General features: G+C 41.0%; 2 protein-coding genes across 5 annotated transcripts in view; both read right to left on the minus strand.

The window, feature by feature from the left end:
- Positions 1–1,778: 1,778 nt before the first annotated feature.
- On the minus strand, positions 1,779–4,413 carry TTC32 (tetratricopeptide repeat domain 32). Of its 3 annotated transcripts, none has more exons than XM_080614894.1 (3): positions 3,924–4,413; positions 3,716–3,831; positions 1,779–2,629 (listed from the first exon to the last, which is right to left on the minus strand). In XM_080614894.1, the coding sequence occupies exons 1-3, from the start codon at positions 4,043–4,045 to the stop codon at positions 2,502–2,504; spliced, it is 366 nt and encodes a 121-aa protein (XP_080471020.1). In that variant the 5' UTR covers positions 4,046–4,413; the 3' UTR covers positions 1,779–2,501. The 3 variants fall into 3 exon arrangements, with proteins under 3 accessions (XP_080471020.1, XP_080471019.1, XP_080471018.1); XM_080614893.1 differs by having other exon boundaries at positions 3,918–4,413; XM_080614892.1 differs by having other exon boundaries at positions 3,676–3,836; positions 3,918–4,160.
- Positions 4,414–5,542: 1,129 nt separating this feature from the next.
- Positions 5,543–24,288, minus strand: part of WDR35 (WD repeat domain 35) — a 49,115-nt gene continuing 30,369 nt past the window's right edge. Inside the window, exons 16-27 of one of the 2 annotated variants that reach the window (XM_080614895.1) lie at positions 22,957–23,167; positions 22,281–22,361; positions 22,014–22,150; positions 17,438–17,641; positions 15,336–15,482; positions 14,093–14,225; positions 13,072–13,182; positions 9,390–9,554; positions 8,217–8,357; positions 7,260–7,416; positions 6,264–6,504; positions 5,543–6,007 (exon numbers count right to left, since the gene is read on the minus strand). In XM_080614895.1, coding sequence (XP_080471021.1) covers positions 5,860–6,007; positions 6,264–6,504; positions 7,260–7,416; positions 8,217–8,357; positions 9,390–9,554; positions 13,072–13,182; positions 14,093–14,225; positions 15,336–15,482; positions 17,438–17,641; positions 22,014–22,150; positions 22,281–22,361; positions 22,957–23,167 — 1,876 coding nt within the window. In that variant the 3' untranslated portion in view covers positions 5,543–5,859. Of the gene's footprint in view, positions 6,011–6,263; positions 6,505–7,259; positions 7,417–8,216; positions 8,358–9,389; positions 9,555–13,071; positions 13,183–14,092; positions 14,226–15,335; positions 15,483–17,437; positions 17,642–22,013; positions 22,151–22,280; positions 22,362–22,956; positions 23,168–24,288 lie in introns of both variants that reach the window. The other variant, XM_080614896.1, reaches the window with a different exon arrangement.

A 24,288-nucleotide genomic window follows, 5' to 3' on the forward strand; every position in this document is an offset into this window, starting at 1 on the left:
AGCTTGATTGATAGGGTGTTCATTCCCCACAGAATTTGAATAATGTCTTTCACTACTGATCTTTTTACCAAGATCACTTACTGAACAGGACAGCACATAGTGCAGTCCTCAGCTCTAACAGCCAAAGATGTTCAGGCTTTAATGCTGAATTACCTCTGTTGTCCACTCAAAGGGAACGCACCTGGAAAAGGAACACATTCTGGCCATTTCACCTAGCCCTTTCCCCTCAACATGCCCTTTGGAATGGCTCCCCTTGTTCCCCATGCTGCATCTCACACTAAACGTATATGAAACACTTCTTATGCTGCTCTGTACCCTGCTAACCCAGGATTTTCCTACCTTCCTGTGTAAGCAAGGGAAAGGCCTTGTAACACTACAGTTGTTAGACAACTCCTTCCGTGTTTCAGTAGGACGAATTGAATACTAGGGAAAAGCACAGGGTGATGATGCTGTTCTTTGCCTTGTTCTCTGAGCAAGTTAGATTTTAGAGACTGTTCAATATAGAAGGAGGGAGGAGAAACCAACACTATTCTGTAATGTATTGAGGAAATCCTATAGTTTTTGTAAATTTAGAGGTAAATCACCAGATGAGAACAGTTACTCATTGCCAAATTAATCCCAGCTATGGGGAAAAAACTAAATAGAGAGGCTGCCAGTGAAGGCTGCGTGAAGGAAAGACTCAGGGGGTTTTAGAAAGTAGGTTTATAGGTAGGAAACCCTGGGAAAGCAGCTGTGAATTATTCACATCTGAAACATTTCTGGCCAGAGTAAAGAGACAATGTACATAAGCAGCAACTACCTGCTAGACTTACTGGTGCAGTGCCATGACTTTGACTAGCGAACACTTCATGAGGGCAACAGAGTGGGCAGAGAGGATGCTCTGCCGAGGTTTGTAATTCTCAAGCAAAGACAACCCCTGAAGCCCAAGTCCTTAAGTTGTTTCGGAGACAGAGCACTAAGATACAAAAATGGAAGCAAAGCACATGCTTAATATATTCAGAAAAGCCATAATTAAGCTTTTGGAAAAAGGAAGTCATTGTTATGACATCACAACCTGCTTTCCAAACTGCAAATGGCTACCTCCTGCTATCATGCATCGTATTTATTTATCATATTTATCGGGGGGGTAGAACTAGATGATCTTAAGGTCCTTTCCAACCTTAACCATTCTATGATATTTATGTAACTTCAAAATTGCAGCTGTCGAGTACCAGGAGCATGAGAGGTAAATGCAGCATCTTCTCAGCCTCATGCTCCAAATTGCTGACTGCAGCTGTTGCAGTTCCATCCCAAAGCTGAAAGTGACTACAGCAAGGTCATTGGGGAAGCTGTTCAGAGACTGTTCTCATGACTTACCCAGAAGGTCCCACCATTTTCAGCAAGCCCTGCGTTTGTGCAAGCTCTAGGATCATCCATGCAGAAACTCACCATAAGCAGCAGAACTGCCATTAGCACTATTTCTTTAAAAAATAAAAGTTCTAATGTTCGTATGGGCAATCAGAACGTATTTCCTTCATTAGGACTTGCATTGCTATGAACAGGAAAGGATACTTCTTACTGATGATTTACAGATGTCAGCAATGGTCTCCCCAGTGATGGAGGAATGAAGCTGCCTGGGCATTCATAGCCAGCCCAATCAGAGATTTTACATGGTATTTTCAAGCAATCAACCTTTTCTGTAACAAAAAGAAAGCCACAACTCCTACTATGAACAGCCCAACTACATTATCTGAAATAACCTCCATAAAGACAATCATGAGATTAAAATTTGTGTTCATTTTTATTCATTCAATTATTACTCTGTCCAATACTTTTACAACAGGATTAAAAAAATTAGGTATGCTCCAGTCCTGCATGTTCAGGTAATTTAAAACTACCTCAAGGGGTGAATCAACTTACAAAGGACTGAATGCTTGTGCCACATTCCCCATGCCAGGTACAGATGGTGTTTCCTAAAGAAATTTCAGTGCTTCTGTTAAGTGTTTTTTAATACAGAAACACTCTGAAAAGAAAATCAGTTACTGCATCATCTCCAGTACAACACCTTGTAACTAACTGCATGTTTAGCTTAAATTTACATCTGAATGTAGACACACTATCACTATTAAATCACTGTACTTCTCACAAGCTCCAATCTTAAGTACTTACATGTTTTAGTGCTTTTTCTTCCCTATGAAAGACTGTTTAAAACAATCTATGAGAGTACAGAAACAGTTATAACAAGAGAACTACAGACTTCATCTGCTGTTACTAGGCTTCAAATGTGTTTATAAACTACTTCTGTACAAAAATCTGTACAAGTATCTCACAGAGATCTAACATTATGCTTTTCCTCAACACTAAGAATATACAAAAATAGTTCATTGTGCAATCATAATCCATTTTTAATTTATTTACCCCAAACAGGGTTTCTTTAGCAGGTTGTAAGAGATGCAAATGATCCTGTGCTTCATCCATCGATGTCAAGAATCCCGTGGTTTTGCACACCAGTAGCTGAATTTTCAATAACCCCGCTTTTGTTTTTCATCTTTATCAAGAATAGCCTGCTTTAGACTCAGTGCAGCATCTTCAAACTGGGGGTTTAACTCTAATACTTTCCTGAAATCTTTCATGGCTTCATCAAAGCATCCTGTCCAGAAAAAGGAAGGAAGAATTATCTTTCTGTAGCTGCTCAAATTCACATACCACAACTGAAGAATACCTCCTAATATTTTCACTGACAAAAAGCAGTAACTGTACTTATGGGACTCATTACATCTGGATTCTCCCAAGTGGGAGTCATAGGTCTTATAAGCATGAACCAGACTGTGTTGTTTTTGAACCTCAAAGGGGCTTATGGCCCAATTAAGCCAGCTTATTCCAAAAGAAGTAGCCAAAAGGCCTTTGCCAATAGCCAGGCTAGGTTACACTAAGCCTTACTTCCTTACTTACTGCTTCACAGCCTGTGCCCTTGGTTGGGCTCCATCCTCCAAGGGCTCTCTATAGTCTTTCAGCTTCTGGGTCCCAACTCTGCAATGGACAAGCCCCAACAAAAAGTACAGGGGTGTCTTTTTCTTATGGCATATTCAAAACTCAGCAGCAAATTCCCTGGAGTGGTCTGAGAGCCCACCACTGGCTGAGAAGGCCGTGCTCACTACAGCTGCACAAGGCCAAGAGATACTTTACCTTCAGTTTGATGGCAGCTATTGGAAATGGCTAATATTACCCCAATGCAATTTCTTCCAAAACCGAACTGCATCTTTCTCGTTACTTTTCCCTGAATAGCATAATTTCAAATGACACAGCAACACTGCTGCAAATAGGGATATCTAACTGCATACACAGGCCAGACTTGTAGCCAAAATGTCCTGTAATTACTTGAAAACAGCGTATCTCTTTCTGCACCGTTCATTTCTGGTAGGAGGCCTTTACCCCTTCCCTGTGCCAGGCACGTCCCTCCATCTGAAAAACGAAGGGAATTATCCTCCGGCTTCAGGTGAACCCTGAGACAAAACTGCTCCCTCGGCTTTTAAGAGAGCCCTGTGAGGGCGCTGGGAGAACTCCCTGCCCTGACGGAGGTGACCGGCGGTGGCAGTCGGGGCCAGCCTGTGCCGGGCCAAGGATCGCCGTCCGGGTCGCCCTGCCCTGCCCCAGGTCGCCCGGGAGAACGCTGGCGTGACCGGCCGCGGCCCGTACCCAGCCGGTAGAGCACCAGGCCGCGGTTGTAGTAGGGCACCTCGAAGCCGGGCTGGCACTCGATGGCGGCCGTGTAGTCCTCCATGGCGGCGGCGAACTCCACCCGTAAGTACTTGATGTGGCCCCGGTCGTTGAAGGCGGTGGCGAGGTGGTGGTCTGCGCTGCGCAGGGACAGATAGCGGCCATTACGACAGGGCGGTCCCCGCGTTCCACACACCCACAGCCTCCGCCCCGGCACGTACCCAGACCTCGCGCCGTGGGCGATGAGGCGGCTGTACAGCTCCTCCGCATCCGCCAGCCGCCGCGCCGCCAGCTGCGCCTGCGCCGCCGCCAGCAACTCCGTCGCGCCGCTCGCCGGCTCCCGCTCCATGGCTGCAGCTCCGCCGCGCCTCAGGAAAGCGGCCGAAGGCCGGCGCCGGCACCGGACCGCGCGACGCGCGCGCCGCGAAGGGCACGGACACAGCAGTGCCCGCCCCCCGGGTAAGGGGGCGGGCACTGCCCTCTAATGGACGTGTTCACGAAGGAGAAGGAAACTCGAATACCAGGACGGGAAAAAATACATAGTAGTGTTCAGTATTTTCCGTGCAAAATGGGGTTTATTCTCACCTGGCCTACGTTTAGGCGAGAGGTGTTACTTGCATAGAAAGGCTGTGCAGAAGAGGCACTGCGGTCTCTTCCCACAAGCATCTGGATGCACACACTATGTCAGGGTCGAGGTCGGTGGCTGATGTCCGGCTGGTCCCAGGAAACTCATTGCATGGAGCAGGGCCTGCAGCATTTCCCTAGGCGGGGCTTAATCCCGGCCATAAAACACAACAGCACAGTTCAAAGTAAACCTGCGTGCAACACAAAAAGAACACAAGGAAGTCCAGAGGAGGCCACAAATATGATCAAGGGGCTGGAGCACCTCTCCTATGGAGACAGGCTGAGGGAGCTGCGCTTGCTGAACTGGGAGAAGAGAAGGTTCCATGGAGACCTTAGAGCAGCTTCCAGTGCCAAAAGAGGTTCTGCAATAAATCTGGAGAGGTACTTTTTACAAGGGCATGTAAGGACAGGACAAAGCAGAATGGCTTTAAACTGACAGATGGGAGATTTAGATTAGGTGTTAGGAATAAGTTCTTTTCTGTGAGGGTGGTGAGACACTGGCACAGGTTGCTCAGAGAAGTAGTAAATGCTCCATCCCTGGCAGCGCTCAGGGCCAGGTTGGATGGGGCTTGGAGCAACTTGGTCTACTAGAAGGTGTTGCTGCCCGTGGCATTGGGGCTAGAACTAAATGAGCTTTAAGGTCCATTTCGGGTCAAATCATTCTGTGATTCCTTAAACTTCCGTGTACAACAAGGATGACAGTTCAGCTCTTGAAATCTGTTCAGTGGACATCAGCTGCTCTTTTCAAGCTACTTAAAGGAGTAGCTTGTTTCCAGATTCCAGTCTGAAGGTTCACAAAGGTTCCTTTTGTTGGCTAAAGACACCACCACAGCTCAAGAACCCAAACACAGATTAACAGCACTGATTTCTAAATATCTGCAAGCCCTTTATTGCTCTCCTAGCTTTAAAAACAGCTGACTAAAGAAAACAGCACAAATATATGCCTAAACTGATACCATTGCTGTAGTAAAACAGAAGGAGAAAAAACATATACAGTATTTCAGAACTACAGTGGTATTACTTAAACTCAGGAATTATTTATTTTACAAAACAGTGAATTTTGAGAAAACCCAATAATTTCCTATGGAATTATGAAAATGAAAAAAGGAGTTTGCCCAGAGTAAAACCTATTAAGATGAACCAACTTTCAGTTCACATGGTTTTGAAATTAGGCTCAATTTACAATTAGAACAGAATACTTTTACCTTAAACCTGTGTAAAAAACAAAATGTTAAAAATTGAAGTCTAGTAATACAGTCTTCATATAAATGGAAAGATTTTTTCTTACGGGTTTTCTAAGGTCTATGTTTCGTTTGGTTGGGTTTTTTGGTTGGTTGGTGGGGTTTTTTTTTGGTTGGTTGGGGATTTTGTGGGGTTTATTTGGTTTGGTTTGTTTTGCTTTTTAAGTTTTTCTCCTATAGTGGCACTATCTGTTAGAATACAGTATTTCAAAATATTAGCACATTCAGTCACTAACATTTTAGAGACTTTTTTTAGGATCTGCAACATATATGAGTATAAATAGTCCTTTATCTTCTCCTATATTGTGCTGTGGCACAGAGGACAGAAGCTACGACTGCTTGCCTCTTTGGGTTTCATACAGTGCTTACATACACTGCACATCCAGAACTGCTGCTCCAGGATCGGGTCTCCTGTTGCAACACATACAGGAAGTTTCCCATCTATGCTACTGGAGGAAAAGAAAAAAAAAAAAAAAAGCTGAAATAAGAAGAATGTAGTTTTAAAATAGCAAGACAAACTTGTGCTGTAGGAATTTGCAGGACAGCATAAACACCTGCACCATTCTTGCCCAATATTTGGTTTAAAGCAGCAAAATGCCAAATTAACTCAGTCACATAAAACCTGCTGAAATGCAAAATACAGACAATAGCAGAAAAAAAAAATGCTAGTATTATTAGCATGTCATGTAACTATAAACCCACCTATCAAGCATGTCATGCAGGTCAGACTTTTTGTTACTCTTCGGACTATGTCTTGTGAATATCTCTAGAGCAAGGTCTTCATACTGTTGTCTCTGCTCTGGCCTAATTGTTTCCAAGGATTCTAGTTTAACAAAGGCTTTTGAACAAATATCAAATGCTCTATTTGCACATGCACAGAGTGCCAAAAGAGAATAGATTTCAACTGCAGGGATAATGCCTTCATAATCTCGCAAATGAAGAGCTAAGAAATGAAAAAATGAAAGGAAATTATTAGATGTTTTCTGAGAAGTGCAGGCATTATATGAAATACTTGCTATTAATTGACAGCATTAATCTCACAAATAGGACACAATGAACCAATGTCTTTTCATTGACATGACTATGAAGGATGCATTAAAAATAATAATTTTTTGTTTGAAAACATGTTAAAAGTATTTGAAATGGATTTCCATTACTTGGAAAAAATATAGGGCACTATTTGCTTCTGTAACTCCCACAATTATTTTTTTTTATGAAGCTCTACAGAGAGGTCCAATGTGAATTCAGACATGCCTTATAATATAAAGAAAGAAACAAAACAGACAACAGAACATCCACAGAGACTGTCCAATTTAACCAGGTAACATTTGGCAAGTTATATTTGCATTGTCTCGAAGAAAATACTTTTAAGGTATCTTGACTGCAGCCACATTCAATTCATTAGATTTCCTTCCTTGGATATAAGGAAGAAGTTCTTTACTGTAAGGGTTGTGAGGCACTGGAATGGGTTGCCCAGGGAAGTTGTGAACGCTCCATCCCTGGTGGTATTCAAGGCCAGGTTGGACAGAGCCTTGGGTGACATGGTTTAGTGTAAGGTGTCCCTGCCCATGGCAGGGGGGTTAGAACTAGATGATTTTAAGGTCCTTTCCAGCCCTAACTATTCTATGATTTTAAGGTCTTAAATTCCATGGATCAAGCAAGGACAGTTTCTTTACACAGTTAAAAATAAAGTCCTACCTGTTTTAAGTGCTGCTTGTACAGAACCTTTATAGAGCTGTCTTTGCGCTAGTATGAAGAAATGGTAAGCCTCAGCTCCTCGCCAAGCATTGTCTGCAAAGCGATTAGTTGAAGAAAGAACATCTTCTTCTAGCAAACCAGCCAGAGCTGAAGCAGTCTGAAAACAAAGCAATATCACGTGTAATTTTTATATGAACCAGATACAGCAGGAAATGGAGATATATGAAAATAACTTTTCTGTATTTGGTGATTACACCACTGTTTGTGTAAAGACATGGACCTAAAGTAAGCATTGTTAGGCATTTTATACACTGCATAGGCAGAACATATGGTGCAGATTTTAGAAGATAAATGTCATATACATGTGTACAAATATATTCCGTACACATCTGCAGACTGGTTCATAGTTTGGATTAATACTGCATTTCAACACCAGAGCTCTTAAAAATGTTTAAACTGTTTCATTTGTGCATGTGAAGATGAAAGCATGAGCAGAAAAAATCTTCTATTTGCTTCCCCCCTATCGGGAGGCATCTCCCTGTTCAGTTATAGCCAAGATATCTTAATCTAATCACAGATCTCTCTTTCGGATTGATACTTAACCCTAAACAGGATTAAGTATTAAGTAAGCATTAAGACAGGAAAGTGAGAGTCTTGCAGAAAAAAAAAAAAAATCTGGAATTTCTTAGTATGATTTTCACTGTTGTAGTGAAAATATTAAGAAAAACACATTACACTTAAGAAGAAAAATATCTATTAACACATATGATTTAAATGTTTGCAAATAATACTTTAAACATTATGTCTCTGTGGAAGACTTGCTAAAGGAAAGCTTTGTTCTTAGCAGGAAAAAGGGTTATTAAATAAAAACTGTAATAGCCTCATTAAGACATCTTGCTTTATTCTGCCTAGGCAACACATACCAGAATTCAAGAAAAAAGAAAGAAAACACTCTACCTCTGAACTTTTTCCTTTAACTTTTCCCCTTTGTGCATTTTGTATTTGTTCATGACACTGTTCTATAAGTAAGGCTGACAACACATAAAGCTTTTTAACTCGCAAAGGCTTTGTCCTTTTCTTTGACTCTTCATCTGCAATCTTAAAAAACAAAACCAAGGAATTTAATGTAGATTAAAAAAATTATTAGAATAGTCACTTCACTCTCTTGGACAACTGCATGCTTGTACAAACCTAAAAATCATGCCAAAAAAAAGATCCTGCACTTAAATGTAGTAATTCGGACTGCAAACAGAACTATAAGTTAAAATGTCAAAGTGAAAAATGCACATTTCTCTATATTTATTTAGCTAATAAGTATATAAAGCCAGATTCCAGGAAGTGTAATGCAGTATAACCCTGTATAAGTCTACTGACAATATAAAAAAATAAACTAAAAAATAGTCATTTTAAAACACTGAAGCTTTCAATAAGGCCGGGTGGTTTTCCCAGAAAAAAAGAATGGCTTTTGAAAACAGCATATAAATACATATTTTTTACTTTAAATATTGGCTGTAAAAATTACATATCACTCTTACAGACTTTATGAGCCATGTACAGAAATCTCTACAGACAAACCAAATACAAGCAACATCTTTACCTTAAAAGCACACCATAGGATATTCTATTCGAAAGAACCAATTGAAGAAATACCAAAATTTAACTAAATTTATTTTTTTATTAAAATTTAAGAATAAAGGCGATAAAAACCTAACCCAGACAACATATAAAATAACGTGAAAAATGAATCCAGGCTGGTCTGCTATACTCCTTTACTAGGCAATCCTTGATGTTGACAACAGGATGTTTTCCAAGGTGCAGTTCATCTCATTCTGAATTGAAAGTCTCCGAATAAATCAATCAGATGGTTTGTGTTCTGAAAGTTTCCTCTCCACTGGCTACAAAGGACATCTAGGGTAACTATTTCAGATAAGAGACACCTGAACTTAGGAGTTGGATTCGTCTTTGCAGTATCCTGTATGACACCTGCTTATTGCCTGTATATTGTTAACACTAAAATAACCCCAAGAAAACCAAAGTAAAAAAAAAACCAAGAAAATAAAAAGCATGGAAAAATAAGAGCTAGTCCAAAACCCCACTTAAATATTTGACATAAAAAGAAAACCTGTATACCTTGAACATGAGCTTAGCAGCTTCAAAGAAATAATTTGCTTTACGATAGAGTTCTATAGCATCAAAGATTTTATTCTTTTCCAGTAAATGACTTGCATATCTGGCTAACAAGGATCCAATCTCTTTCATGTTGTGATTTTTAGCCAGCTCCACAGCTTTATCCCACTAGAAATAAAAGCAGAGAATTACTATTTTCAAATACAGAAAGCAGACCTCATTTTTCAGAACAAGCTGGTTATCCATGAATAGTTTGCAACATTTGTGTGCAATATTTCATCACCATTTAGAACCAGGCTACTATAAAATTAAAGTAAAAAAGCAAGAGAAAATAAATGCTAACATCATTGCCAATCATGTGGCAATGGCCTGTGAAACAAATGCAGGACCTCTGTCCAAAACCACGTACAAAGCAGTTGCTTCTGGTTTGAGAAAAGCTTTGCAAAAATTACTTCATTGCTGCTCACATTGATTTCAACGCTTCTGAAATTACTAAAACCCAGACTCTCAAAAGCATGTCTAAAAGAAGATTTCAGCCCATAAGCTTAAGGCACAAATAGTAACGCTTTGTTTATCCTTCTATACACATTTTGTCTGTGAATTTTCCTGATCTTCAACAGCTTGGCTACTGTGTTTGCCCCAGATCAAGTTTGGCAGAACTCAGAAACTTGAGAGAATCTCATAACCTAGTCGCCCTTAAGATCCATAAACTAGGAAAGTATTCACATAGAGCCAGCACTAGCCAGTCGTGCCATTCCCATACATCAAGTTCCTCACAGCCATCCTCAGCTTCATTCTTATTTGTGTTGACACAAACATTTGCACAGGTAAGTCATACTTGGGGACCAGATCATTTTTCAGATTAGTTTTTTTTCCAGCTACATCCTAATGCAGCCACAAATACATTTGCATTTGTACCAGGAAGGAGGGGGACGTAGAAAATGAGCAGCCAGAAGCTCTCCAGTCTTCCTTCTATTCCATCAGGAGGCAATATACCCTGGCTCTACAAATGCTATGAGTGTCTGTATGCTGAGAAAACTTACCACACACACAGACAGAAGTAGCACTGCTGAATTTAGCTTTGGCCCTCCAGGGGTCTAATCCTGATTTCAGGTAACTTTCTGAAGCATGAAGAATGAATTTTCTAGAAATCATGACAAATCATCAGACACTTAACACAGACTTATATTTTGCTGGGTATTAGAATAGAAATGTTTGCTGGAAGGACTACTCAGCAACCCAGCCACAGTCCAGGAGGTTCCTCCAGTGTATGGATGATAACTTCCTCATGCAAATGATGGATGAGCCAACCAGGAGAGGAGCGCTGCTGGATCTCATCCTCACTAACAAGGAGGGTCTGGTCGAAGCAGTAAAGGTTGAGGGCTGCCTTGGTTGCAGCGACCACGAGATGGTGGAATTCAGGACCTTATGTGGTAGGACCAGTAGAATAGCAAGTAGAATTGCAACCCTGGACTTTAGCAGGGCAAACTTTGGCCTTTTCAAGCAATTGCTAGGGGAAATCCCATGGGCAAGGCTGCTTGAAGGTAAAGGGGCCCAAGATAGTTGGTTGGCATTCAAGGATTGCTTATTCCAAGCTCAAGATCAGAGCATCCCGACACGTAGGAAGTCAAGGATGAGGGCCAGGAGACCTGCGTGGCTAAATAAGGAACTGCTGGGTATGCTCAAGTGGAAGAGGAGAGTTTACAGGTCATGGAAGGAGGGGCTGGCCACTTGGGAGGAATATAAGGCTGCTGCTAGAGGATGGAGGAAGGCAGCTAGGATGGCTAAGGCCTCCTTAGAATTAAATCTGGCAAGAGGGGTCAAGGACAGCAGAAAGAGCTTTTTCAAATACATGGCAGATAAAACTAACACCAGAGGCAAGGTAGGCCCATTGATGAACGGGATGGGGGCCCTGGTGACAGAAGATACAGAGATGGCAGAGTTATTGAATGCCTTCTTTGTCTCTCTCTACTCTGCCGGAGGCAGTCCTGAAGAGCCCTGTACCCCTGAGACCTCAGATGAAGTCAGGTCAACGGAGCAGTTTGCCTTAGTCGATGAGGAATGGGTTAGAGACCAGTTGAGCAATCTGGACATCCATAAATCCATGGGTCCAGATGGGATGCACCCACGGGTGCTGAGGGAACTGGCGGAAGTCATTGCTAGACCACTCTCCATCATCTTTACCAAGTCTTGGGAAACGGGAGAGGTACCTGAGGACTGGAGGAAAGCAAATGTCACTCCAGTCTTCAAAAAGGGCAAGAAGGAGGACCCGGGTAACTATAGACTGGTCAGTCTCACCTCCATCCCTGGGAAAGTGAGGGAACACCTTATCCTTGGTGCCATCTTAAGGCATATCAAGGATAAGAGGGTTATGAGGGGCAGTCAACATGGCTTTACCAAGGGGAAGTCATGCTTGACCAACCTCATAGCCTTTTATGAGGAAATAACACGGTGGATGGATGATGGCAGAGCGGTGGATGTGGTCTACCTTGACTTCAGCAAAGCATCTGACACAGTCTCCTCATAACAGCATCCTCATAGCTAAACTGAGGAAGTGTGGTCTGGATGATCAGGTAGTGAGGTGGACTGCGAACTGGCAGAAGGAGAGAAGCCAGAGTTGTAGTCTATGAGGCGGAGTCTAGTTGGAGGCCTGTATCTAGTGGAGTGCCTCAAGGGTCAGTGCTGGGGCCAGTATTATTCAATATCTTCATCAATGACCTGGATGAGGGAATTAGAGTGTACTATCAGCAAGTTTGCTGATGACACTAAGCTGGGAGGAGTGGCTGACACGCCAGAAGGCTGTGCTGCCATCCAGCGAGACCTGGACAGGCTGGAGAGTTGGGCAGGGAATAACTTGATGAAATAGAACAAGGGAAAGTGTAGAGTCCTGCATCTGGACAGGAACAACCCCAGGTTCCAGTATAGGTTGGGAAACGACCTGTTAGAGAGTAGTGTAGGGGAGAGGGACCTGGGGGTCCTAGTGGACGGCAGGATGACCATGAGCCAACACTGTGCCCCTGTGGCCAAGAAGGCCAATGGCATCCTGGGGTGTATTAGAAGGGGGGTGGTTAATAGGTCGAGAGAGGTCCTCCTTCCCCTCTACTCTGCCCTGGTGAGACCGCATCTGGAATACTGTGTCCAGTTCTGGGCCCCTCAGTTCAAGAAGGACAGGGACCTGCTGGAGAGAGTCCAGCGCAGGGCAACTAAGATGATTAAAGGAGTGGAGCATCTCCCTTATGAGGAAAGACAGAAGGAGCTGGGTCTCTATAGTTTGGAGAAGAGGAGACTGAGGGGTGACCTTATTAGTGTATATAAATATATAAAGGCGGAGTGTCACGAGGATGGAGCCAGGCTCTTCTCAGTGGCAAACAATGATAGGACAAGGGGTAATGGGTACAAACTGGAACACAAGAGGTTCCACTTAAACTTGAGAAGAAACTTCTTCTCAGTGAGGGTGACAGAACACTGGAACAGGCTGCCCAGGGAGGTTGTGGACTCTCCTTCTCTGGAGACATTCAAAACCCGCCTGGACACATGCCTGTGTAACCTCATCTAGGTGTTCCTGCTCCAGCAGGGGGATTGGACTAGATGATCTTTTGAGGTCCCTTCCAATCTCTAGCATACTGTGATACTGTGATACTGTGAAATGTGGATTGGCAAAGCAGATTATCTGCTGCTGGTTTACCTGGTTGAGATGTACACAGGTATCTACCGCATCCTTTGGTCGATTACATTTCAGAAAGGCTGACACAGCTTGTTCACACATCCCCACTCTTACAAACATGTAAGCTATATCCTGCAAAACACATCAGCACCATGTTAATAAACTCACTTCCAGATTTTTAGTACATTGCACAGCAACTGCAATATTATTATATTCTTGTTTAGTTTAATTCCAAGAAGTTGGGGGAAGGAGGTTGTTTGCCTCATGGATTCTGGAAAGACAACATGCACTGTTGTGAATCTTTAGAACAGTGTGCTACTTTCACACACTGCTTTTGAATTAAAAAATAAAAGCCATTTAAGTATTTTTCTATCAAATCATACCAAAAGGACTCTGTTCTTACACAGAAGAGGCTAAAAAGAAAGTGCTGTCTTGCTTTGTTCAGACAACTGAAAATGGCATTAAATAAGCATGTTTTGCATTTTTCAAGCATTTTGGGTTAATTAATCATATCAGTTTTAAATTGGCTATTGCTTAGTAGGTCATTTTAGGCTATACCACCAACTTTCCTTCCTTTCACAGGAGAGAATCTTGAGTTTTCATTGACCATTAGCATTCCCACCAGAGCTACCATGTAAGAAGTTAAAGGGATAAACAACCAGGAAGAATTCAAGGAAAAAAAAACCCTAGGCTAGACAACAAAATGAAAACTGAAGTGTCCAGACATGAAGAGTAACTTCTCAGTGAAGTATAGATATTTCAGAGACAAATGTCACTATCTGGGGAGAGGTGCAATAAATTATGACTTAGCCAGGTGGCCATAAACTGTGATGAATAATCAGGTCTTTCTGGGGAACCTAGACCATACAGGAAAGGAAGAATGATGGAGGAATATCAGAGATCAAAACAAAGTAACACCATTATGCTTAAGCGAATAGGTCGCATACTCCATTCCTTCTCTCTTTCTTTCTTAATGCTTCCAAGATGGGAAATTTTAAATAAATGGTTGAGCATAAGACAATGAAAAATGCTTTTTGCTTACAGGGAGCAATTTATTATTCTCTGGAAGTGAGTTAGCTAGATTCTCCAGTCCTTGGTAGTCCTCTAGCATGTAGTAACATTCAGCTAAACGTTCCTGGTTTCGTCCTTGTACATAATACTGTACAGCATTTAACCTAATAAGGAAAAAAGAAAAAAAAGTGTACTGGCTTCTGGTATATAAACACAAGTGAAGCTTCTCATTGTAAGCCTTCTGCATTTGTAAATTTAAAATTACATTATTTTAAATAGATAACTTTATTTGAGAGAGCTTTTGTAGCTAGAAATTCACTGTTTCTCTAAAATGCACTAAAATGTTTAACTTTCAGAGATCGTTATGTTTAAGTAGTAGCAAGACTGTTTCTGTAACTAGCATAAGGTTAGGAATTCAAGGAATCTTAAAACTGCATTCCCACATCTGCATAAGTCATGGCTGATAATGGACAACAGCTTAGAACTAAACTTTCAGAAAAGAGCTTTACTGTTGTGCCTCTATGTTTTAAAACACAAGCACTAAGATCTCCAAGACCAGTCTCAAAAGTTACCTAAACCATCTAAAAAAAAAGTCAACTTGCAAAATCTAATCACAAGTTTTAAACTTCTTTGAGACCCAAGTTCTTTGTGATAATATACTTGGGCTAGTTGCAATAAATAATGGAGCTGTGGAGACAGAGTGTTCTGGATGCGAAAACTTTACATGGGATTAGAAGGCAGCAAGAGAAGTTCATGAAAAAAAAAATTCCCTGCAAGTTCTTAACTATGAAGACATCACTTCTGACTCAGTAACTACCTGACTGCAAAACGTTCTGGAGGAATACCATTACATGTGTATGCTGCTTAAAAGTCTTCCTTGGGCAGCCAGTTTGGATAGTAACTGCAGACAGCCAGGCCAGAGAGAGCTCTGCACCTTTCCAAATATTTGTGAGTTTAAGCATTCTAGAAATCTTGTGGTTAGTTTTGAAATTCACTGATGTTTAATAATTCTCTCTCCTCCCCTCCTTTGAAGCAGACAATCTTCTGGCAAAACTCAGATTTTTATCACCTTCATTCTTTAGATGATCAACAGCTTTCTGTTTAAAGGTACATGCATCAATGGAACCATAAAGGTCTGAGCTAAATCTCATCATTCCAAAATTATTGTATCCTGACTTCCTCAACATCTGTCCCTCCTCATAAATTAAGTCTTGTCATCAGTCGTATAATTTCCTTTGTAATTTCCTTCTTACCAGTTCCTCTACAGAACATACCACTTCTGACGGTCTGCAAAGTAATCTCCAATAGCATTGCTTGCTTGTTCAAGAAGGGCATCATCTGAATCACCTGAGCCAGTTTTCAATAGCTGCAATACTCGGAACCAATCTCCCAGTTTCATCCGCAGTCCAATGGCAAGATCTCTGGTATAAACAGAACATAGAAGGAAAAAGTCAGACAATAAAATTACTAACAAAAAACTTGAGAAAAGCATCCAAAGTATTATGTTCATAACCTACACTACAGGTGTAACAGTGATCCCAGATACCTTCTTTACAATTGAAACATTATTATGTAAAAGCAAATACTCAGAGAGCTCGTAGGTTATATCATGCATGTGCTACCCTATTAGCCATACTTCTGTGTGAGGAGTTAAACACAGCTGGTGAGACAGCTGGGACTGATGTTACTTCAAGTTTCCTCTTATTCTGTATACCATTCTTTAACTTTCACTTCTGACTTATTCTATGATTCTATGTCTGCTACAATAGATGTCAGCAGCTGCAAAAGGCTAAAAGCCGAAGGGAGATGAGGGGAAGGGCTAAGGAGCAAGGAATATGAATAACAGATGCTAAAGCTGAGATGTAATAAAATGGATTTCAGAGACTTCTCTTTCAGATTCATGATGACTTCAGATGAAGAAAAAAAGACTCAGAAGTAGTCTTTCCTTTTTATTATTCATGCATACATATGGCCCACCATGTGTCTGCCTGGCATGTTTTTTCTACCATATAGAATAATTCTCTATTACTTCACACAGAAGTAATTCTGCAGGTGCATAGAAGATAAATAGCAGAGATCTATACACTTTTAAAAATGCCCTAAACTTAAAAGTGAGTTAAGGAAGGCAATAGCAAGTCAGTGCAGTCAGCACCTATCTAAAAAAAATTTATTTGAAAAATAGATTTATTTCAGCCTGATTTACGGTCGATCCTTATTAAGATTTTTCTAGCGGTAAGGAAACACACACGGTCAATACAGAATTACCATATTCTTGTAGCTGGAAATAAGATGTGCTACTGTTGAAGAAAACAGTAAAAAAAGTAAGTCTTTGACTTTTGCAATCATTTAATGGCCAAGTTTCTCTTCAGCCATGCGGAAAGGAATATGTCATATGTGAAAATTGGTGTTGCAGTGCAACTAAAGTACTTATGAGGCAGTCCATCTCTCCAAACCAGCATGCTTTCATTGGCTAATTAGTCATGCGCAAGAAAGTTTTCTATTACCAGGCCATGCATCTCTCCCCAGCTCCTGCCTCTCTCTTCCCCTTACTGGGAAGAAGAAGGTTTCCCATTCTTGTGGCATAAATCATAGAATCATAGAATAGTTAGGGTTGGAAAGGACCTTAAGATCATAAAGGAAGAATTTAGTCTTTTTCTCCATGTCATTCCCTGCTTTTTCTAATGGCTCCATTAATCAAAGCTTTAAAATTTCACATTTGCATAAGCGATTCATGCTTCTCTATGTATGACTACAGGCATACGTATAACTATATATGACCTACAGGCTACGTCATGCAACTGCTGCTTATTATGCCTCATTAGTCTTTTTCAGTAAAGACAGTGCTCTAGCTAATTACTTAGTGTTAATTTACATTTCCCAGTAATATTGTAATTTTGCTTTGTTTTCATTCCTGAGCAAAAATTCTATTGATTGATCCACAGTTTCATCCAGAGTCTTTTCACTCTCTCCAGAGATCACAGTTCATTAAGAACACTGTTATTTGTATATGTAATTGGAAAGAATATGTACTTGGCTACTAGCTAAGAGCAACACTACAAAATTAAATGCTAGTTAAGATTGTTTTTGTTTTTGAATCCCAGTTGAAATACCAACAAAACACTTGCAAAAAACCATGTATGAAACTCAACGCTACCTGGAGCGCTGAGGTTTTGCAATCATTTTGGCATGCACTGATTTCCATATAGAATTGGTTATCTCTGGATACAACAAAATTTTCTCCATCTGATCCTTCTGTCTTTCCAGAAACTAGCAGAGTCTTCAGTGCTAAAACAGCCATCCCTTATTAAGGAACACTTTTTTTCCCCGCTCAGACCTTTCTTCTCTATTTGCTGCTGAGGTGACTACATGCAATTACCTTCTGTCCATATCCAGATACATTCTTTCAGCTTCTTCAAATCTGCTAAAATAGGCTGCCACTTCTGCTTGCTTCATTGACTCACTCTGCAGGTTCCCTAGACGCTTCACAAATTTAATACCTTGATAATCTCTGCAGCGTACAAAAGCTTGTTCAGCAGTCTGCAGATCCAGCTTCTGAAGAGCAGCTTCAGCCAGGAGACGCCTGTGTGAAATGTAAACAAAATAGACTGAAAAACAGCAATAAAGTAAATTAAAGGAGGATCCATTTAACTCACAATTATTTAAAGAAGACATGCAAGTTACTGCAATGGTACTGTTTACTAACTAATCTTTAATTCAGTTGTACATTGGTTCCCAGTACATTCTGTGATCTATCACATACTTGCTCAGGGAAAGATGTTCAAATAATTGCTAATATTCTTTTGTTCAGGTGTTCAAATGACACTGGCTTGGGAGACACAGGGCACGGTTGAGTATTACAGTTGTCTTATGTGAAATGGGTTGCTGGTCTCAATGCAGTTCTATTTAGATATTTCTACCTATGCATATGTCATAACTTTAAGCCTTGATGCCAGCCTCACTCTGAAGGCCTACAACTAATCTGGCCATGACGAATAAGTTATCCTTCTAATCCACCTGAATGTTCTTTGTCCAGTTAGGACAGCAGTCTGGATGAGCAGGATGGTTTGGGAAACCTTGGACTGGTATTGATTGCCCCATTGGTTACTTCTACAAATAGAGAATTTCCACCTTCAGGCCAACCAATGTCCACCAGGTGCTTGAATGAGCTCTAGAATTTTCTGCAAAAATAAGTCTAAGTAAATGTTGTGAAACAAAGTCAGTGCAGTAGGCACCGAAAAAAACAAGTATTGTTATTTCTGTATTCAGTGCCCTAAGCCATGCTTATGCAGAATCAACTTAGTATTTTTTAATCAATCTGAAGTTAGTATCACTTCAACTCAATTGCACTAAGGACACTGTCCCATTCTGAGCTAGAATATATTTACTTTATATCCAGCACTTCTAATCCATTTCTTGTGTATAAATACGTGACATACATTTCCTTGCATAATGAAAATTAAGTTCACGGTAATTTTGGAGTAAGATGAACAGCATTTAACATATATTTTGTTATTTTAGAATATAAAACTTTTACTGAGACACAGACTTTCAAAACTCATAGTCATTTTATATCAATTAAATACATGGTACTAGCAAAAGGCATTGAACAACTTCAAAATTCAAAAAAATCTTCAGCTAGATCAAGATACTAGTAAAAATGAAGGCTCACAAAAACACTACACACTCAAACTAATAAAATTGCAGTACTATTACAGAAACTTTCAACATGTAGCTGTCAAATCCTTTTTCTCAAAATGTATGTTCTGGAGACAAAAGCAGAACTGGATAGTAAGGAATGCTTTTTGGGACAAACTTTTAAAGCAAGTTGTCTTGGCCAGTCTTTCAGCAATTCCAAACTCCCCTCTGAACTGTTAGAATTTACAGAGAACTTGCAACCTGCCATGATTAGCTCACTGCCCTGGACTTCAAGAGAGCAGACTCTGGCCTCTTCAGGAGGCTGCTTAGTAAGGTTCCATGGGATACAGCCCTCGAGGGCAGGGGGGCCCAAGACTCTTGATTGTTATTCAAGGATCACATGCTCCAAGCTCAGGAGTGTTGCATCCCAACTAGAAGGAAATGCAGCAAGAGGGCCAGGAGACCTCCTTGGATGGATAAAGGAGCTGCTCAGGAAAATTCAAAGGAAAAAAGAGGCTTATAGAAGGTGGAAGCAGGGACAGGCGGCCTGGGAAGAATACAGGGATGCTGTCCGGGAAGCTAGGGACCAGGTGAGGAAGGCTAAGGCTCACTTAGAATTAAACTTGGCTAGGGATGTTAAGGATAACAGGAAGGGATTCTATAGGTACGTAGCGAGTAAAAGACAGACTAGGGACAACGTAGGCCCCCTGCAGAAGATATCAGGAGAACTGGCTACCCTGGATTTGGAGAAGGCTGAGGTTCTTAATGACTTCTTTGCCTCAGTCTTCACTGGCAAAGTTTCTGACCACACCACCCAAGTCTTGGAAGGCAGATGCAGGGACTGTGAGAATGAAAACCCTAGGCCCACTGTAGGAGAGGATCTGGTTCGAGACCATCTTAAAAACCTAAACGTACACAAGTCCATGGGACCTGATGACATCCATCCGCGGGTCCTGAAGGAGCTGGTGAATGAAGTTGCTAAGCCACTGGCCATCATATTTGAAAAATCATGGCAGTCAGGTGAAGTTCCTGATGACTGGAAAAAGGGAAATATAACCCCCATTTTCAAGAAGGGGAAAATGGATGACCCAGGGAATTACAGACCAGTCAGTCTCACCTCTGTGCCTGGCAAACTCTTGGAGCAGATTCTCCAGGAAGGCATGCAAAGGCACCTGAAAAACAAGGAGGTGCTTGGTGACAGCCAGCATGGCTTCACTGAGGGGAAATCCTGCCTGATCAATTTGGTGGCCTTCTATGATGGGGCTATGGAACTGATGGACAGCGGCAGAGCAGTTGACGTCATCTACCTGGACTTGTGCAAAGCGTTTGACACTGTCCCACACGACATCCTTGTCTCTAAATTGGAGAGACATCAATTTCACAGTTGGACCACTGGGTGGATAAAGAACTGGCTGGATGGCCGCACGCAAAGAGTTGTGGTCAATGGCTCGATGTCCGGCTGGAGACCAGTAATGAGTGGTGTCCCTCAGGGATCGGTGTTGGGACCGGTCTTGTTCAACATCTTTGTCGGTGACATGGACAGTGGGATTGAGTGCACCCTCAGCAAGTTTGCCGATGACACCAAGCTGTGTGGTTTGGTTGATATGCCGGAGGGAAGGGATGCCATCCAGAGGGACCTCGACACGCTTGTGAGGTGGGCTGATGCCAACCTTATGAAGTTTAACCATGCCAAGTGCAAGGTCCTACACCTGGGTTGGAGCAATCCCAGGCACAGCTACAGGTTGGGCAGAGAAGAGATTGAGAGCAGCCCTGCAGAGAAGGACTTGGGGGTGTTGGTCGATGAAAAAATGAACATGAGCTGGCTTCAGTGTGCACTCGCAGCCCAGAAAGCCAAACGTATCCTGGGCTGCATCAAAAGAAGCGTGACCAGCAGGTCGAAGGAGGTGATCCTGCCCCTCTACTCTGCTGTCATGAGACCTCACTTGGAGTATTGTGTGCAGTTCTGGTGTCCTCCACATAAAAAGGGCATGGAACTGTTGGAACAAGTCCAGAGGAGGGCCATGAGGATGATGAGGGGACTGGAGCACCTCCCATATGGAGACAGGCTGAGAAAGTTGGGGCTGTTCAGCCTGGAGAAGAGAAGGCTGCATGGAGACCCCATAGCAGCCTTCCAGTATCTGAAGGGGGCCTACAAGGATGCTGGGGATGGACTATTCATCAGGGACTGTAGTGACAGGACAAGAGGTAACGGGTTCAAACCTAAACAGGGGAAGTTTAGATTGGATATAAGGAAGAAATTCTTTACTGTGAGGGTGCTGAGGCACTGGAATGGGTTGCCCAAGGAAGCTGTGAATGCTCCATCCTTGGCGGTGTTCAAGGCGAGGTTGGATGAGGCCTTGGGTGACACGGTTTAGTGTGGGGTGTCCCTGCCCATGGCAGGGGGGTTGGAACTAGATGATCTTAAGGTCCTTTCCAACCCTAACTATTCTATGATTCTATGATGCAAATCAAACATCCAGTGCTATGTGTTCCCTTTTCTGGGTTTTAAGGTTTTTGTCATCAATGTGCAATATAAAATATATAAATAAATAAATACTGTCTCAACTTATAACCAATTTAAATTTTGATTTAACCAACTTAGTTTTCTGCCAGCTTTTTCGTATCCTTTAGATTCACCCCCACAAGCAGGGAGCACTCCATTTCAGGGTTCATACAGTACAGAGCAAAAAGATGTCCTGAGCTTGTACCCTATACCCACTATCATGACACACACCACATGCCTTCTATTCTAGGTAATAAAACAACTGTTCCAATTTAGTAACAGCCCTCTTCTTTGGGTTCAAGAACTAGGAGCCCAGGGAAGCACTAGCCCCAAGTTCTTTTTTTGAGATGGCTGCTGAGAAGTCTTGGAACATTTGCTCAGCATCCCCTGAAACATGAGTTCTCAAATGCTCAGGAACAAAAATCTCCCTTTCTTACATTCTTGGAAATCATAATGCCACACAGCTTGAAACTGCCCAAACACACTAGCTACAAAAGACATAGGGAGCAAGGCTTGCAGGGGACTGCAAGGCTCTCTTTGGGCTTTCCCATAATGCTGTAATATTCCTTGGGAGGCAATTCAGTCCACTGAAGAGATGTTTTCAGTTAGAACAGCAGTCCTTCAAACTGCAGTAGAGCACTATTACCTTTTCGGGGTTTTATTTTCCTTTTTCTTAAATGATATGTTTAAAGTGGGTACTGCTTTGGCTGATTCTAATTGGAGGTTTTTTATTTTAATACTAGATCTGTCTGAACAGGAAAGGAATACAAAAGAACACAAATTTAAACAAAATTGGCTTATAAAGAGATTTTACCAAAGTCTGGGATGTGGGTTATCTTCTATGAATTGGGAAGATTCCTCAATGCCAACTTTTTCAATCAATGCTCGACTGTCTCGTAACGACCGAATCTCAAAATTGATGATGTAATCTTTGTTAGGATGTTCAGGATTCTAACATAATGGATAAAGAAACATAATTTTATTCCATGTCAACTTTATTTTCACCCAACTTAGATATCTACTGTTCAAATCATCAAGACAGACAACTTTTCCCTACAAAATACAAATTTATTATACTTACCTTTAATATTTCATCGAGAAGAACAGATTTGATTTCTAAGTCTTCAAAGTTGCAAATATATCCAGAAGTTTGTATAGGTTCCTTGAAGTTAAATAAGTTACAAAGGAATGAACTTGTATTCTGTCTGATTAAATCCTAACCAAATCCATTGTGTATAACATAAGAGAGACTTTCTTAGTCCCCTAACTAGGATTTAATTGCATTTCCAACAGGAAACAAATACTAAATCAGTAACATTATTGACAATTCCATATACACAGACATGATTTAAAATATCTTCTATAACTAAATTATGACAAAGAGGTAAAGGAACACTTGCCACACTTGCCAATATTTAGATTCAGCTGAACTGTGTTTTACAAGTATCTGTACTGAAATTGTGTTTACATTTTCCAAAACTTACAAAAAATATCCTCCTGAAAAATCTCTCATACATTTAAGAAAAATATGACAGCATTTTTATCTTTCCAAGACTGATAGTTCATTTTACTCACTTGTTCCTAAACAGCAGTCCCATGTGAGAGCTGACAAGATTTTGAGATTACCAGAAGCAAGTTTGACTATATAAACACTTGCCCAATTGAATTGTAACCACAAGAATAATACTATTCAACACAGAGCCATTCAATTACAAACGAGTTTGTAAAATGAGTAGTTTACATATGTTAATATTTACCTCTGGATCCAAGTTTCTGAAAACATACATTCTTGTTTTCTCCATCATTGCAAACAGATCTGGGTTATCTTTGGCCCATTTCATATCCCAGACATCTTTGCGTTCCAGTTTCAGCTGCTCACCTACCATTTGCTGTCCTGTACTGGTTACTACCCGTGTATCCAAGTCAAAGAAAGTCAAAACACCTGAAAGGTCTATGACAGCAACACGACTGCAAAAAAACAAAAGAAATAAAAAAAAAAAATAAGGCAGCCAAATAATACTATTGAAGGTTGTAAATATGAAATAGTTCCCTAAACTGGCACACTCCGGACAAATTTCCCCTCTAATCTAATACCAGTATAATTCCACAGATTCAGTGAGATGCATGTGATTTTCATTTATCTGCACAGCAGAGAGAGACCAGAGACCTGGAAAGAAGTTTTTCATCTCTTCATGCAGAATCTGGCCCTGCAAAAGTTCTGAAATATGCTCATCCAACATTTTGAAGATCCTTAGTAGTTCAGATATCATGTTGGGCAAACTGCAAGTTTTGCCCCTCACCAAACTTTTCTTGACAGAGCCTAAAATTGCCAACTGGACAGAACTGTTGCTCATTATTACTAGGAAGCAATGAAGCAGATTCCTTAAATGAAAAGACAGCTTGGAAATGTAAACTGTTAATCTCAAAAACAGGATTTCTTCTATTTCTACATAGTATTCTTTAGGATTTTTTCCACACAATGTGAAGTATAACCCCATTAATCTTTGAAGCCATTTAAAATATGGGAAAATATAATTTCTGAGAGGTTACATTGGAAAATTTCCAATTAAATAGGTCTTCAGTGAATCATAGTAGTCTGTATTTACTACAGTGCCATCTTAAATGCATTTATTCAAAGTTATTTAGACACCCTTAATCCCTGTTAAAATTTCAAAAGCAATTTAGAAAGTGAACTTCAAAATACTTATGGATCTGAGCCTTTTTCACCAGAACAAAGTCATTTAGGAAGGCAACAACTCGGGTTCAAAGCAAAATCAGTGCAGCTCTGACTAGATCACGTTTGACATGGTTTAGCGGTGGTCTGGACAGTCCTGGGGTAATCGCTGGACTTGATCTAAAGGTCTTTTCCAACCTATGATTCTACACTGCCTTTTAAGTGAAGCCATCTATTTTTGGCTTATACCTAAACAAGTGAGTGATCTACTGCATTATGAATTTTGTTTGAATTTATAAAGTTATTTTGAAGTGATTAAAGTTGTGTTACAAGTTCTCTTTAGTCAGCATATTTTTGTCTTTTTTGCCAAGACTCTTGCACTCTCTCTTGAAAAAAAAATAGCTGTTAAGTGGAA

Source organism: Psittacula echo, assembly GCF_963264785.1.
Source record: "Psittacula echo genome assembly, chromosome: 4".
NCBI lineage: Eukaryota > Metazoa > Chordata > Aves > Psittaciformes > Psittacidae > Psittacula > Psittacula echo.

Excerpts from the sequence above, each read along its gene's own strand:
- TTC32 (XM_080614892.1), bottom strand. The coding sequence starts at position 4,045 with ATGGAGCGGGAGCCGGCGAGCGGCGCGACGGAGTTGCTGGCGGCGGCG. Across the intron at positions 3,837-3,917 it reads GCCCACGGCGCGAGGTCTGG|CGCAGACCACCACCTCGCCA; the intron begins GTACGTGCCGGG and ends GTCCCTGCGCAG. Across the intron at positions 2,630-3,675 it reads CCTGGTGCTCTACCGGCTGG|GATGCTTTGATGAAGCCATG; the intron begins GTACGGGCCGCG and ends TTTTCTGGACAG.